The sequence below is a fragment of the Lagopus muta genome, chromosome 1, assembly GCF_023343835.1.
Source record: "Lagopus muta isolate bLagMut1 chromosome 1, bLagMut1 primary, whole genome shotgun sequence".
NCBI classification, from domain to species: Eukaryota; Metazoa; Chordata; class Aves; order Galliformes; family Phasianidae; genus Lagopus; species Lagopus muta.
Window position 1 is genome coordinate 12692867 of NC_064433.1, and position 16108 is coordinate 12708974.

The following is a 16108-nucleotide window of genomic DNA, read 5'->3' on the forward strand; positions in this document are numbered from 1 at the left end:
ATAAAACGTGTTCCTGAGTGTATAAGAAACAAGGAAGCATTGTTTATGATCCAGAAAGACAAAGAGCTTACAGTTCGTATTCCTTCCAGTGTATTCAGTAAATGAAATTGATTTGTTATTAAGACATGCAGTCCCTTGCAGTCTAAGTGCAATCCACACTATTCCCATTTGTTGATGGAGCTGGCAAGCATGAGGATAAAGCTGTGGGAGAACAGCACTGAGGGAAGCCAGGGAGGGACACCTCTTACAGTGCTCTCACTCCATGGGACTGTATGAGTGCTTACCATGGGACTGCACTCACTAGCAGATGGTGTGCATCTCATGATATGGAGAGTAACTGCACTGAACAGTTCAGCATATCCAGTAGTTTTACATGACTTGCACTATAGAGAATGATGCATCCTGGCTTGATTTGTTCTCCAGTTCACCTAGACAAGTGCAGAATCACAACACACAAAGAAGCTGTGTTGTTACCACATTCTGGTGAACTGCTCCAGTCTGAGCCTGAAAAGCTCAAAAGTCCATCACACTTAAAGGATTCAGTGCTTTGCCCATAAAGGAGAGTTAGTGATACTCTACAACACCTCTCTACTAATGTATTTTTAAATCCAGAGACAAAGCACTAGATTATCCTGAAAGAACAGACCAGGAAGGAATCTTCTGTGTTATCCAAGTAGTCTTGCACAATTCAGTATCTCACAGGAACTTGCTGATGCCCAAAATGTCTGAGACCTAACCAATCCAAGAATTCATATTTCTAACAGAACTGGATTGATGATACTGTTATTTTATTGCAGCAATGAGCTTTTAATTAAGTACTTCTGAAACTCACCTCACATGTACGTACTCTCTGTCCCAGGGGCTATTTCACGCCAAGAGCATCAACAGAACATCCTGTACCACAACATCCTGGCCTTTAATAATGCAATGAACTTACCAGTAAAAGTGACTGGAACTAAAAACCAGCGCTGTCAAAGTAGGAAGGTGGGTCTATGAATACCCTTTTATTCTCTTCCCTTTTCACTTGTACTGGCATTTTTTAAAATACTGTCAGTGCCAAGGAAATAAAGAGATATTGACATGAGAGGAGTTCACTGCTCAAACCTGGCAAGATTCCCAGGCTTCTTTGACCTCATTCTTGCCATAATGACATCCTTTCCAGAAAAACAGGAGTTCAACTTATGCCTTTTCAAAAAGGGAAAGATCAAGAGCAGTTCAAGGGTATGACTGCAATCACTGAAGAAAAGCATAATGTTTAGTTTAAAACAAAGTTACAACATAAAGTTTAAAGTTCACTGCTGACCACTTACATTTTAGTGCCCTTATCTAGTTCATCACATAAACTGTACATCAGCATACACACGGCGATGTTTGTGCCTAATGCCTGACAGATTTCTCTAAAAGTTCACCACAGCACTGATCTGTTTAAGATAGAATCATAGAATAGAATCATAGAATGGCCTGGGTTAAAACGACTATAAAAATCATCTAGTTTCAACTCCCCTGCTATGTGATATTTATGTTTGTGTAAGGAAGAATCTTTAATTATTAAAAAAAAAAAAAAAAAAAGCATTAATCAAGTAAGCTGCAAAATTAAAAAGGTCAATTGCACTAAGTTAGGATATTTCATTGCCTTAATGGATCATCCCATAAAAATCTAGATTTCTAAGGTTTACAGACTCACTCTTCAGACCTGCCTCAGCCTAAATGGGAATGAGTGAAGCAGAAATAGGAAATAAGCCAAAGCTTAATTAAACTTAAGTAAACTTATGTATGCTTCATTATCCTTAACATGAGGATCCTGCTGGACTGGGCTCTGTAAAAAAAAAATCAAGGATCCTCTCTAATCCAAGAACTACTGGGACAGCAGCTGTTGTCATGACACTGCCATTCCCAAGAAAGTAATGGCACCCCATAATGACAGTCCAGTAAAAATGATGCCAGTTTTTAACAGTGCAGCAGCTCTGAAATTGCTGATAGTCTCAGATATAACAAAAGGTTTCACTAGCCCAGTCACCAAGAACTAAAATGAATACAGTTTCCCTCCTATTCTTCTACAGAATCTGCTCCAGCTTAAAAGCCTGGCTCTACTAGGTGTGAAACGTCCAACTAGCTTAATGGAAAGTCCAAAGATTTTCATTCTTGTTACGTATGTTTCTCTTGATTTATTTTCACCATGCCAACTGTTGCCCACTACTACGTCAGCACAGAGATATATCTAATATGCGCTGTATCTAATAGGTGGTAGTAGCTTAAGATGGTGACTTCTATCCTTAAGACAGAAGTCTCTGATTTCTTGCACATTCTTCTCTGAATTATTTTAGTTTGGTTACTTTACAACAGTTGCTCTCCTATGGAATATCCTGCCAGAACTACTCTTGAAATATGATTCCTATTACATCCATTGGATACTGCTACACTCTGTGGGGAATTTCCAACAACTTTCATGATGAGGAGATAAGAAGATAATTAGGTGCATTAAGCACAGGTTTAAACATGCACTTAAACTAAACAGTTATTCTTTCAGAGTTCACTGTATATTTTACAGTGACATGCAATTTTCAGGGCATCCTCCTTACTGACTGTCTGTTGAATGCTATACTGACCTCCAGGCACACACATCTGAAAGACCCATGCCATTTTCATGGGCACCCATTCAGGAAGCCAATCACTAGCACAAAAACAAACACAGAAAAAGAAAAGAAGAGAATGAATAGATCCACAGAGGTACTCACCTTGAGGAAGCTGCATAACTCCAGTGCTTATACCTGAGATAATATCTCCTAATAAGTATTCCTTCACCGGGTAACGGGGAAGCCATTTTAAAATTGGTAAGAAACTGTAAAGATGAGACTTGGCTTTCTTAGAAGAACAACTGAAAAGACAAAGCAGAATGAAAAAGTTTGACACTAGCAGCTCAAAAAAAAATTAAGACCTTTATTTTCTATGCAGCATAACAGCTCCATTAAGCACAGACTCAGATTCCTGATTACAGTGTTTTCTGTACAAAGCTTAAGCACAAACAATCATGACTCCAGTTACCTCAGTCCTTTATCACATGTTGGCCTTACGATCTTGTGAGGTTGGAATTCTGAGGGAAGTGAAACTGTTCAAGTCTATGCACAGTGGGGCAGCCACACAATACTTCTGTCTGAGATCATTTGTCTAATAACAATCCCTGAGGATATTGCTTTCAGATAGTGTTTTTCTCTCATAGACCTCAAGATACTTTGTAATGTTTTTTCCTATTCTTACTTGCTGTCTGGATGTTTTATACCTTTTGTTATAACTTTACATTTAAAGTCACTTATGGTATTACACAAGTGTAATAACATTGTTACACTTTTTTCCCCTAAGTTATTTTACTAGTGCTTTTTACTATCACTGTTACCTATAGACTAATTTTAAAACTAACTGAGAATACAGTCCTCCTTTACCACGAAAGGAAAGGCACTGAAGTTAGAAATACTGATCCTTGTGTCTTTTAGCAGAGTTATTAATCTTTGAAACCCTGACCCATGACAAATGAATGGAGCCAAGAAATATCTCTCTCTATCCAGCACTGCCATGCACCATATGTTGATTCCAGTGTGGTAAGAAAGTTTAACCTTGAGTAAAAATATAACACTGGAAGCATATAAATGCTCCTCTGTGTAGAGGAACTGTGAGAGTACTGCAGAAATTTGTTAATAATCCCAAACTGCCATGGGACTACATGGCATAGTGAAGAAATGTATTGTTAAAGTGAGGGACAAACTAATCATGCACAATTATTGCAATTCCCTCTGCTCTGTAGATTTTGAACTACATAATTTTTATTTGGGACATTATTTGGGAGTGGAATTAGGTGCCAATACCATTAGAATAGTCCTTCAAATAACCAAAGCAAATCTCTAAGTGTCAAACCTTGGGGACACAGATATTTAACAGACAGACAGTCAGGCAGAACAACATTCTGGCAAGGAACAGAGTCAACTCTGCAGACAACGCACTCATAAACGTAAAGCTAATGAAAACTTATACCATAAGGAGCTTTTCTTCATTATCCTCTGGCACTATGAAGCTAGAGTTGCACAGTTAAATGCATTTTACTCGTAACCATCTGACTTAGATTGCAAGGCAGTTAGTTAAAAGCTACAAACTACCTCTGTTAAATCCTCATTAGGCTAAAAACTTAAGTTCCACACAGCTGTCATTTACTCCAATTTTTCCGTGAAATGCTCATGTGAAGTGCAAATTTGGCTGTATATCCACATAAAAAGGACAGATTTTTTCTGGGTCCTATGAATTTTATGTGTTGCATTCCTATTCTGTATATTTTTCCTTTTCACTTTAATGAAGGTAATTCAACTAGTTTATCCAACAGTTTGTAATACAGTTACATATTTACATATAAAAATACGCATACAGCTTCATCACAGTCTTGGTGAATAATCAAACTAGAACTATTGCTTCTATCTTGCAGGTTTCTTTGAAGGAACTGCCACCTACGTGTATGAAAAGAAAATTAGAATGGTTCTAACCAATAAAACAAACATGAGATGCAAAATCCTACCGACAAGAGTGTTCAATTTTCTGCCTCAAACTCTGAGGTGTTCTTTCTCGTTTGTGCAGCTGTCCTTGCAAGATCTCTTGGTTATATATTGGCCTCTCCACACAATACTTCTGGTTTTGCTCAAGACACCCTCCACTTTCTTGAGCATCTTCCATAGCTGATCCCACTGAACAGGAGCCAAGGAAGAAGAGCTCTACAGTCTCCACAGCAAAACCTGGCAGTAGAGAAAAAAGGTTTGGTCAGTGAACGTTGCTGCTTGAATGTCTCATTTGGAATTTCCTTTCTGAGAGTGCGCTCTGATGAGCCAGGTAGCAGAATTATGAATAAAGTTTAAAAGCACTAATTAGATGGTCAGTAATAGTAAATAAGTAAATTACATTCATTGTCTTTACTACTGGGAAACCACTATTTTTATGCTTCTCCTATGTAAAGAAAGCTTTTGCATTAATTACTTTGTAAATAATTGCAGAAATGCAAAAATGGAAGGATATGTTCGGGCTTATCTGCCCTCTTCCTCCTCAACTTCTAAAGGAAATGCGAATATCGAAGAGAGATTACTTTATTGCTGCTTACTCACAAACAGTAACACCCATCTCCAGAACACAGAACTTCAACTTTAACAATGAAAAGCTACTTCCTTTTCCAGATAACCAGTGCCTCCCGCACCTCCACCCTGCTTCCTCTTCCCTCTTTCAGAGGCTTCTTTTTCCAGACAGCAAGTATCTGAAGGACGTACAGTTCGCTGCTTTCAAAGAACTGTTGTTTCAAGGCATGGTTTCTTCAGGTGGCAGAAAGAGTGATGAGCTATTGAAACAGGCTGCACAGGAAGGTGGTGGAGATGTTCAGGAAGAGTGCAGATGTGGCAGTTTGGGTCACAGTTTAGTGAGCACGGTGATGTTGGGCTGACAGTTGGATCAGGTGGCCTTATTGGTCTTTTCCAACCTTAACAACTTTATGATTCTATGATACTGCTGTTCTCAGTCCTACACCCATTAAAATGGGGTGCCACTGCCATAAACACATGAACATGTTCAGGACACCCTCTGCTAATTACTTAGCCCTGTGGTGGCTACTTCTATAAATGCAACTTTGAATCACAGTCATTCACAATCTGAACTCTGACTCATAATTCAGAGCTCTCTTGGACTCTTCTTCTCTCCAGGGTGATACCCCTGGTCATTTTGTACCCCGTGTTTATGGAAGCAAAACAACAGAACTGCTACATCATTAAGTAGGGGTGCTGGCTACCCCTATATTTAAAGACAGAAAGTTCACACAAATACAGTGAAGTGAAGCCTAGGAAAAAGTGAGTTCCAAACTGCCTTTAAAAATAAAAGACGGATTTCAATTAAGTTCTTGTAACCCAGAATTTGAGAAGAGACAGCACTGATGTTTTTGATATACTGTGAATTAATAAGGAAAAAATACATGTATTTTAAACTGAATCTTACCACAATTATTCCAATCTGGGTAGAGATGTTACTTACGGTTTGATCCCTTTAAATAATGGGGGTGAAGCCCTTGTTATGAACTAGGTCTTTGGGCTCAAGTCCAACAAGGTGTTTAAGCACATTTACCTTTAACCAAGGGAGGTGCTTTAACCCAGAGGTGCTTAGTTTTTGACTGTACATCAATACTTTCCCAGAAAAGGGTTACTGCACAGAAATTAAACAAGCTCCACCTGAATGCTCAAAGCTAACCATGATTGGTCCAATGTCCTGATTCAGCAAATACAGTCTGCCCAGCACCAATATTACTCCCAGAGCCTTTAGTCTGACAAAGGTGCTAGAATTTTCCACTCAAGGCTCATGTTAGCTCTGTACTCTTGAAATGCATTTCAAACTTCTTTCCCATCTTTACATAGTTTCAAGTCACGGGGAAGTCTGAATGACACTTTATTTTCTCACATTATTGCTTAGCAACCTGTAACTCTCAGATCTGAGTCCAGCCAACATTAGAACAGGATTATTCTACCACCTTCATGATACCAGATGTATCTTATCACATACTGCAAGCAATTACTTTCCATATTAAGGTGTTAGCCAAATATACATCTGTAGCACTTTTTTTTTTTTTTTTTTTGCATCAAAGTCTACCTGCCCACAAATACCACTTCCCATTACACATCTTGCTCTGTTCCAGACAATGAGACATGCATGAACTCTAAAATAACTGAAATGCTAACTGCCCTAATGTAACATAGCAGAGCACAAGCAACCCAGAAGCTTTCCAGAGTGCAGTGATTACAGTTTCCTGATAAAGGTGATGGAGATGCTGACAAACAAGGGGATGTGCCCTGTTGGACCTGATGCTTACCAACAAGGAAGAACTTGTCAGAAACATGAAGCCTGGGAGAAGCCTTGGCTGCAGTGCCCATGAGATAGGGGAGCTCAGGATCATCAAATCATAGAACCATTGGAGTTGGAAGGTTATCTGGAAAAACTCCCCTGCAATGACCAGGGACACCTGTAGCTAGATCAGAGCCCTGGGATGGAGAAACGGGCAGGCAGGAGCCTCACTGAGTTCAACACAAGGAAGCACAAAGTCCTGCCCGTGAGAGAAGTTACTCCATGCACCTGTAAATGCTGGGATTTAATCATCTAGAAAGAAGCTGTGTAAAGACAATATTACCACAGATAATATATATTGTCCACTGAGTAGCTGAGGAGCCAGAGAGAGCAGCATTCTGTGACTAGCCCTGCGTCCCTCCAAATGTCTGTTGACCACCAGTATTATGATTTGCCAATAGAAATATGCAGGACTAACAAGTTCAGACTGGGCCTTCACTCTCAGCATGCCCAAGGAAGAAGAAAAATAGCAAGAGTCATTCCCATGAGGACACAGCATTACAGTGATTTCTGAAAACTTACAGACCCTCAGCTTAAGGAAGAGAAAGGTGATCTTCCAGCATTTGTGAGCCTTACTTAATAGTGGAATACTGTTCTTGGACAACCTTTGAACTTCATAGCAAGGATAAAATTAACTTGCTGCTAAGAAACGCTGCCATTAATCTTATCAGCCAGATAAAAGTTAAGCTAAAGTAGCTAAAAGCTGTATGCAAAAGACTTAAGAGTTACCAATTCTTTATCAGACTGATAAAAACCTGTTCTTATGTCTTTACTGCTACTATCAAATTGAAGGTGTCAAAGAAAAAAAAAAAGGGGAAACAAATATCACTTTATAACACTATCACTAGTAATCAAGCACTTTTTCTTCACAATCGTAGGTGATAAAGAAGAGTTGTAAAGCCATCTACACTGATCTTGCAGATGACAGTAATTTTTGATCCAGTTTACATAAATGAGAATACAGCCATCAAATTTATAAGGAACTAATATTTGGCTACTGTGGACATTCAAACACATACAGTGGATACTTGCTTGTTACTTATATTCAAAATACAATGCATGAAGGGAAAAAAAAAAAAGCTGGAGACATGAAGAACAACGTACTGCACCACTATTGCAGCCTTAAGAGGGTTATAATTTCAGAATGGGGCACTGCTGCTACTAACCTCACATATCTAACATGAATGTACCTGAATCTGCCTACTACAACTCAAAGGTTCCATGACAGATCCATTGACCTGCCTGTTTTAAAGGAGCAGAAAGCCTTCCTTCTGGTGGCTAAGCACAGAAGGCTTTACAAGTTGGAAAAGCATGGGTGGAAATTACTAATACAGCATTACCCTAGAGAAATGCATCTGTGCTGAGGAACTCCAAGTTTGATCATGGATTGCAAGTTTATCAAGTATTTAAAAACCATTAAGACTACAAATAAAGGGGACTGCCATCAGCCAAAGGGCTTGTGGAATTCACTGTTCAGAAAACATGCTCCACCAAAGGTACACTGAAAGGCAGAGCTATTGCAGGGTCTGTTGCTAACATCCCAAGGGCCAATTTTCCGAACTATGACTTTTCTCATTCCTTTCTTTTCTCTCTGACCTCATTCCTCAGTGCCCTTATGCCCTTTTACTTATCATCTTAAGTAATTATAAAATGATACCAAGCCAGAATTGAATTATTTTTTGAACAAGCACAACACAGATGTAAAATGACTGGGTGGGGTTGTACAGAATGAGTTTTCTTAGTTTTCTTGGACTGCACTTATCATCCTTGTTTCTCCTTTGCTACTCCCACTAAATACACTAATGAATAGATGCCTTAGAACTGCAGTCTTCTGGTAAAGCTTCACAAACTCAGAAATAACTTGTGAACCCAACAGAGCTTTCGCTGCATAAGTGAAAGAAATGCAGAGGTTCCATGGGAGACTGAAAAAAAATCTAACAATCAGGACCAATCCAGCTTTCAGACAGAAAACTTCCATTCTTTTCCACATGAAAGGTTGAGATGCCTGCATAGACAGCGCTGAAAAAAGCTCCACCATATACCCACTCCAGTTGTACTGCAGGAGCTATCAGCCCAACTGCACAAACCCAGAGCAGCACAGGGATCAGCACTGGGACCAGGGGGGCCCCGGCCCACTCTGGGGGTGAGAGCACTGGGGCCTGGTGCAGGACAGCTATCAGAAGCTGGGGATCCTGATCAAACATATGTGTACACAGATAACTGTTCTAGCAACTGGAGAAGGCCTCAGAGGCACGTGTGAGCAGCTGCCAGCAACTGGGGACACAGGGATGCAACAGCTAGCAGCAGGACCCTCAATGTCTAAGTGCAATTGCTAGAGGGTCCACCTTGGAGATACAAACATATATGGACATATCTATTAATTTATACCTATTACCAATGTGGACCTCCTTTCTACTTAAACGGAGAAGGAGAATGAGATAGTTGGTGCTGTCTAATCTACGTGGCTGGTCACACATACAAATATACTGTGTATGCTGTGTGCCTGCTGGGAATACATCTCTAGCCTTGGTATTCATGGGACCTGGAGACGTGCAGGAGCAGCAACAGCCTCACCTGCCTCAGACTGCTGTGTTCAGCATGATTTTCCCCTAACAAACTGATGCTTTACTCACTGAAAAGGATGCAATCATAAGATGCGAGGGGCTGAGATCCTTGTCTCAGAAAATAGTAACTAGCCAGATAATTTTAAAAGACTATGAAACTTAGCCCTTGTGCAAAAAGAGGTATTTTATACTTCATGCTCCTTAGAGAAAAAATGAATAAATAACACTCGGGACTTCAGCCTCTAAAGATTTATTCCATGGATTATTTATTAGTATCTAATGTTATCTCTTATCAAATAGCAATCTTGTGCTTGTTGTCAACAAAATAATATTTTGGAAACTTGTGATTGAGCTATTTAATCAATTTCACATAAGACAGACACCTATGGCACTTTGAGCAGCAAACACTGGTCTCCCCTGCTTGACATAGATAAGGGATGGCTTGTTTCCACTTTGATCGTATTTACATGGGTTCTCAAGGACATCATTCCCATCTCTGTGTTTATGGCTTTAGCGACATTGGGTATGAATCCGCAATATCTACCCCTTCATAACTTTCCCTTTGAACTCCAAAAGCAGTAGCTACAGACAGTAAAATCAGACAAGTTAATCCTAATGGTATCACGGCCAAAGACTGCTTTGTTGATCTTGAGCCAAACTGATAAGGATGCACAGCCCTCTGTGCACCTCAGGTTGGGTAACCATTAGCTAGGTTCACTGCTGTGGGAGAAATCCACTACCAAAAAAACTGTTTTGGAGCAGGCTTCATTGCAGCCATCTAAATGCTGATCAGAAGAGAAAACCTGGATCAGCATCAAGCAAACATACCAAGTTAATCCAGAATCATTGCTACAGGGAATGTAACACTGGAGTACCAATGGTCTGCAGCTGAACACTAGAACTGTTCATGACCTGGCACTCTTCATCCATCTTCTTCTAGCCAAGTGGAACAAGCACACAACAAACAAGTGCCTGATCATGTAATGGGGTACAGTTACATGCTGCACTTTCTGCAGTAGAGAAAGCACCTAACAAGTCCTCCTATCATAGATTGATTCATCAAACCGGTTTGCACACACACCAGTTTCCCAGCTGACTACATCAAGTTAAAAATAAACAAATAAACAAAAAAAACCCACAAAAAACAAACAAACAAAAAAAAGAGCAGAAGGTTGCTGTTTATAACCAAAATAATTTCAGTGGTCATATTTATAGTGCAAATGTCTGAAGCCAGAGGGGAAGCTGAAGGATAGCGAATCACACTGCAGTTACAAGAATAAATGACTGAGTTGGAAGGAGGGAAGAAAACAGAGGGTTTCAAATGTATAAATTGATATTCCAGTTTCACTGCTGACAACAAGGTTTGAAGTAACTATCTTATTAACTAACAGAGGATTTGAATTTTCCAAGGATCCTGTAGGGAGGCTCTCTTCCTGGGGCTTTCACAAAGGATTTGCCCCTCTGCAGAACAAGGTACAACAACTGCTGTGCTTGAAGAAATTCCCAAAGAACTGTTGTTTCTGAAAAAGCCAACATAGAGCTCCAGCATGGGGCAGATATTCCCTTGAGAAGTGGTACCAATAGCTGTTTAATCAAGCTGCAATTCTCTTCCTATAGTTTTTAGAGAGAAGTTCAACTTCTGCATTCACATGAGGATGCATGTTCAGAAGAAACGGATAGTTCCTTGTCAGCTGATCCTATGACACAGATTTTCAGGGTATGTTGTGCACTAGGTGCCAAGCTAAATCTTGTATGAGCAGCAAGTAGGACTTGACTTATGACAGTCTGCCCAGTTTAGGCAACTGCTAATTGGCTGAGATTCTGTTATCCAAGCAATAGTGTCTTCCTGACTCCTATGTACTTAAGGGTGTTGCCTGATGCTCTCAGGAGATTGCCAGTCAGTGGAAATGACTTTCCTCGAGTTTCTGACATCAGGGTTATGTACAAAGGCCACAAGTGTGCAATGGCCAGTGCTGCTTGTTGTTGAAATACTTAAAATTCACAGTAAGAAAAACAAAGATGTACAGAGGTTTTTCAGTGCTTCACACCAGCACTTGCAGACTCACCTTATGCCTTAGCATTTCTTCTGTGGCTGATAACATAGCTCATAGAAAAAGAAACATCTAATGCTTCCTGGGAGCTTAAACAACAGCTGACACATAATGAGTACAACACAGTGTGTGTGATGGCTCAACATCTGCTCTTTGCTACACAAGTAAAACTACTAACCTTGATCCACATAAAAAAAAAAGTGGTTCCACAATCACAGCAGTGTAGTTAAGATGGGAAAACATACAGAAATTGTCTCAGACTGACTCATTATCACTTTGTGATTAACACTTTCATATGTTGGAAGGTTTTCCACTGAAGAGAATAAAAATGATAAAATAACCTGCCAAACTCCTGCACTCACCACTGTACTTTAATTTGATGAGGCTACTGAAGAACTGTTTTTTCCAGAAGCATTGGTGAGGTCTTCATTAATCAGCAGCATTTATAAGGTAGAACTGAAGATAGGAGAAGAAGATTAAGAGAACGGTGCTCACCATTCAAGCACACAGGAAGGCCAGGAATCCACCTATCGAATCATCATCTATACCAGACCAATAAAAATATCAGTCTGTAGGGACAAAGAAGAGTCCTCCAACTGATTCCAGCACAAATGGATTCCTTCAAGAAATAACCCATACAGGACACAATGACCAAGGAACTGAAAGAACAGTATGAATGCCTGGGTGAGGACCATCAAAGGAAAAGAAGAAAGGCTCATTGAGTTATTTTTCTGGCCTGACTTCCTCTTACAAGAACGTACTTTCAATACAAATGCATATACAGAAGCCCCAGGTCATCTGTTAGTAATGTGAACACAAGTACAGCAGGATCTGGAGCACTGCAATATCAAAAGATCATAATCATTCATTTTAAACATGAAACTAGAGAAGAACAAAAAAAACACAACCATAATACAGATCTGAAAATGAGCAAATAAGTACAGTGCAAAATTATAAGGTGAAGCGTGAAACAGAGCAGAGACAGGAGATAAAGAAAGTAACAGAAAAAAAGAAGGGATTAGAAAATAATGTTGGAGTCTCTGTAGCTAGGGCACTATTCCAGTGAGCAGGACATGTGGGGCTAAACCTCAGTGTGAGGAAGCAGCAACTGGACTCAATTCTACCTTTGTCCAGAAAAGGACTGTAAGCACATTGTGCCAAAAAGGTTTGAAAGGAGCAGCAAAAGTTAAGCATTTAAAGAAGGTATTACAAATGCCTGCATCTATGAAAACAACCTGTGGCTTTGTTCCAGCCATGACTTACACATCTCAGACATGCCTCAGCCCAGCAGGGCTCCTGCCACAACTGGGGCAGGCAGCATTCGCTGACAGACATCTCAGGCAATCCAAGCCCTATGCTGCACAGCATATTAAGGTTTTAATTCTGTTCCATGAAAACCAGGTGCCCGGAATTCAAATTTTATAATGCCAAGCCTTAATCTGTCATGCCTTAATCTGATACAGCCCCAGTGGACTGTACTCCAGCACTGATGTTTGTTTCAAGCAACAAACACTGCAGACTCTTATCAGAGCAGAAAGTTCTGTCCATGCTTTAGTACTGAAAGATTATTTGAGAAGCTCTCAAATAAGGATACATCAGGATAAGGATGGCAGTTATTTCACTAAACTTCACTGGGTTCAGATTGATAGGTTGATTTGAGCTTGAGAACTGTAGCTACAGTGCACACTTCTGCTTAAAGTTACAGATTTATGCTTTAAGAGAACAAGTTATCATGGAAAAACTCTATCAGCAATGAAATATAAGAAAAATTAGCAGCCAGCAGTTCATCACATGCAGAAGTATGCAAACACTGGGTCATGGGTGAGTGACCTTCATGTAAGTTAATGGGGGACCCATGACAGTAGGGCAACCTGCTCTGGTGTTGCAGAAGTGTAAGAGACCGGTGGGAATGAAAGCCCTGATGGCTTTCTCCCTGTGTGTTAATGTCAGAGGAGGAAGAACGGGCAGCTGAAATACCTCAAACAATTCCTAGGGATCTTGTATACTACAGTTCAATAGTCAAACTGACATCTACTGTACATGCACAGACACACTGTCATTATAATTGTGTTATTCCTTGAGATCCACTGTTCTTGTATTACTCAGCTAAAGGTCTGATGTTACCACGGACTGTGGATTCACTCAAGAAGTAGCCAGGAAAGTTACCACAACATAAACACTTTGGTCACTATGTATTCAAACTGGAGACTCAGGGACAATGGTACTTTAAGGCTTATTAGCTACGCATTACATAAATCAGACACAGTTTGGGCCTCAGCATTTCCCCAAATGATTCCAGTTGCAGCCTGTCAAGTTTATGCTACCTATGGCTGCTACTGCCTCACAGGGCTACAGCCCCAGCTCAATAACAACCGGTGTAACCAAAGTGAAAGCTGAACAACCAGCTCAGCTAGATCATCCTGTCTAGGGAAATCAAGACAATAACAACAAACACAGAACATCAACACTAGCACCGAGGCTCGTGTTCCTTAGGGGAAAGTTTCCTTGGACACAGAAAAGCAGTGGGTTCCAGACTCCTCTGCAGTGAAAGGCTTAAGAAGATGAGCAGGCAAACCATGTGTTTTTGGAACATTTCAGCACCGTCAGAGACAAAACGCTACACCTCTGGAAAGCAGTGTGCTAAAGATATGATTTGAACCACAGCAAGAGATCAGAATGCCTACCAAATGGCAACATTTGATGGCTGCTTAGTGCCCTAAGTCTAAGATCTGATGGCCAGAACCCAACAGAGCCCCTAAACAAGCACTCACCTCAGAGAACCAGGCTAAGTTGTGGCAAAGACTGGAAAGACTTTCCTGCAGAATTCCCAGTATCGTACTCAGCCATCTTTACCTTTCAAACTGTAAGTATATTAAACAAGCTTCAAGCAAACTTACCCTGCCCACAGAATTTCGTATGGCATTACTAACAAAAGCACACCAACTCTGGGCAGATCACTCAGGCAGCAGTAGTATGGTGTAGTGATCAGAGCTTAAGCCTTGAAGTTGTCAATAGATTTTTTCCTGTTGGACTTAGAGCTTTCCTTTGCTGAAACATGATTCCATTAATAACCCAATATTGCCCCAGTTGCCCCCACAAATCTAATTTTAAGCTTAACAAAGCTTTTAGCATGATCCTGCTGAGCCAAGACCCTCAGGTCTATACAACAAGGTTGTTCAACATGCTTTATCAGCTACCAACAGCTGCTCTGCTTGAGTGAAACTCCACTCTATCCCTATGCTCCTTCCATTTCAGAGATGTTTGGCAGTGCTCTGCATATCAATCAATAGAACAGTTCAGTTCAGAAACACTGACAGAAGCAGTACTGGAACAAGTGTCTTGTGTCTTGAGAATGCATGGAATTGCCACAAGCCAAGTATGACAAAATGTGACCATGACTATCAGAGGAACCCCAAGAACAGAGCTGATCTCCAGCGAGTTCATTCAGTATGAGCCATACGCCTTTAATCACCTTACCTTTATTGTTCCTACAGCAGATAGCGAAGCAGCGTATGACTTGTGAAAGTTCTGTAAGAGAAATAAAGACATCTATTCACTCAGAACACATTCTATTACACGCTGAGTAGCTGACACTTCAAAAGTCTTTCTGAAAACCTGTCTTCTTTCATGAAAACTTTATGAAAAAAAAAAAAAACAAAAACAAAAAAACAGCTATAAAACCAAGCCAGCAGCCAGACCTGGGTCCAGACCTCAGCCTTCCCCAACCAGACCAACACCGTGTGTCTGCAACAGATACAAGAATTATGAAGGTACTTTCTGCTGAGTCACCACTAAGTAACTACAGTAAGAGCACTTTTTTCATAATTATCTACCCTTACTTTATTACTACCTAACGTCCTGCCGCAGCTGCTGGCCCACTGGCACGGCGGGGCGCGGTGCACGCGGCGCAGCGGCTTCCCCTCATCCCTTCGGCGGGGTCCCAACGCTCCCAGAACTTTCAGACTGGAAGCTGTGAAACGCTGAGCGAGTCAAAGGCACGGCTCTACCCTTTGCCAGAACACGGGATAAAGCACAGATCAATGGAGTTGCTGGCAAGGCTGGGAAGACGCGCGTGCTGAAGCTAGCGCTAGGAAGCGAAGCAGCTATCGCAGGCGCCGAACGCCTCCTCGCACGGCCGCTCGGAGCCACGCGGCCCGCACTGACGGGCAGCACGCGAGGAAATGACGGACCCCCTCCGCCTCCCCCCTTCGCGTTTGGGGTCCGCCCGCGCTCGGCGCACCGCCGCTGGCCCCGCAGCTCACCGCGCACCGCATCCCCTCGGCGACCGCGGGGCCGGCAGGGAGGCGGCCGGGGCGAGAGGGCTCAGTGGAGCTCCGCGGTTCTTCCCCGCCCAGGGACGGCCAAGCGGCAGCCGCGGGCACCGGGAGGGCACCGGGAGGGCGCGACGCCCGGCGGCGCTGCCCCTCAGCTCGGGGTCCCCCCGCGGCCACATCTCCCCGCTCTCCGCTCACCTCCTCCCGTTAGCTCCTCGCAGCCGCCCGGCCCGGCCCGGCACGGCGGCCGCGCATCCAAGGTGAGCGCCTGGGGCGCGGGGCGGGCGGCGGCGAGCGGCCAACTCCGGCCCCCGCC

At 41.8% G+C, this 16108-nt stretch overlaps 1 protein-coding gene across 4 annotated transcripts in view; it reads right to left on the minus strand.

Moving 5' to 3' along the window:
• Nucleotides 1-16108, minus strand: part of SLC26A5 (solute carrier family 26 member 5) — a 32665-nt gene extending 16557 nt beyond the window's left edge. The window contains exons 1-4 of one of the 4 annotated variants that reach the window (XR_007376540.1): nucleotides 15369-15503; nucleotides 14996-15046; nucleotides 4556-4769; nucleotides 2736-2875 (exon numbers count right to left, since the gene is read on the minus strand). Coding sequence is in view for 3 of the 4 variants with exons in the window: in XM_048942480.1 (XP_048798437.1) it covers nucleotides 2736-2875; nucleotides 4556-4710 (295 nt within the window). In the remaining variant the exon portion in view is untranslated. Of the gene's footprint in view, nucleotides 1-2735; nucleotides 2876-4555; nucleotides 4770-14995; nucleotides 15047-15368; nucleotides 15504-15780; nucleotides 15803-15990 lie in introns of those variants that run through there. The other 3 variants (XM_048942480.1, XM_048942476.1, XM_048942464.1) reach the window with 3 other exon arrangements.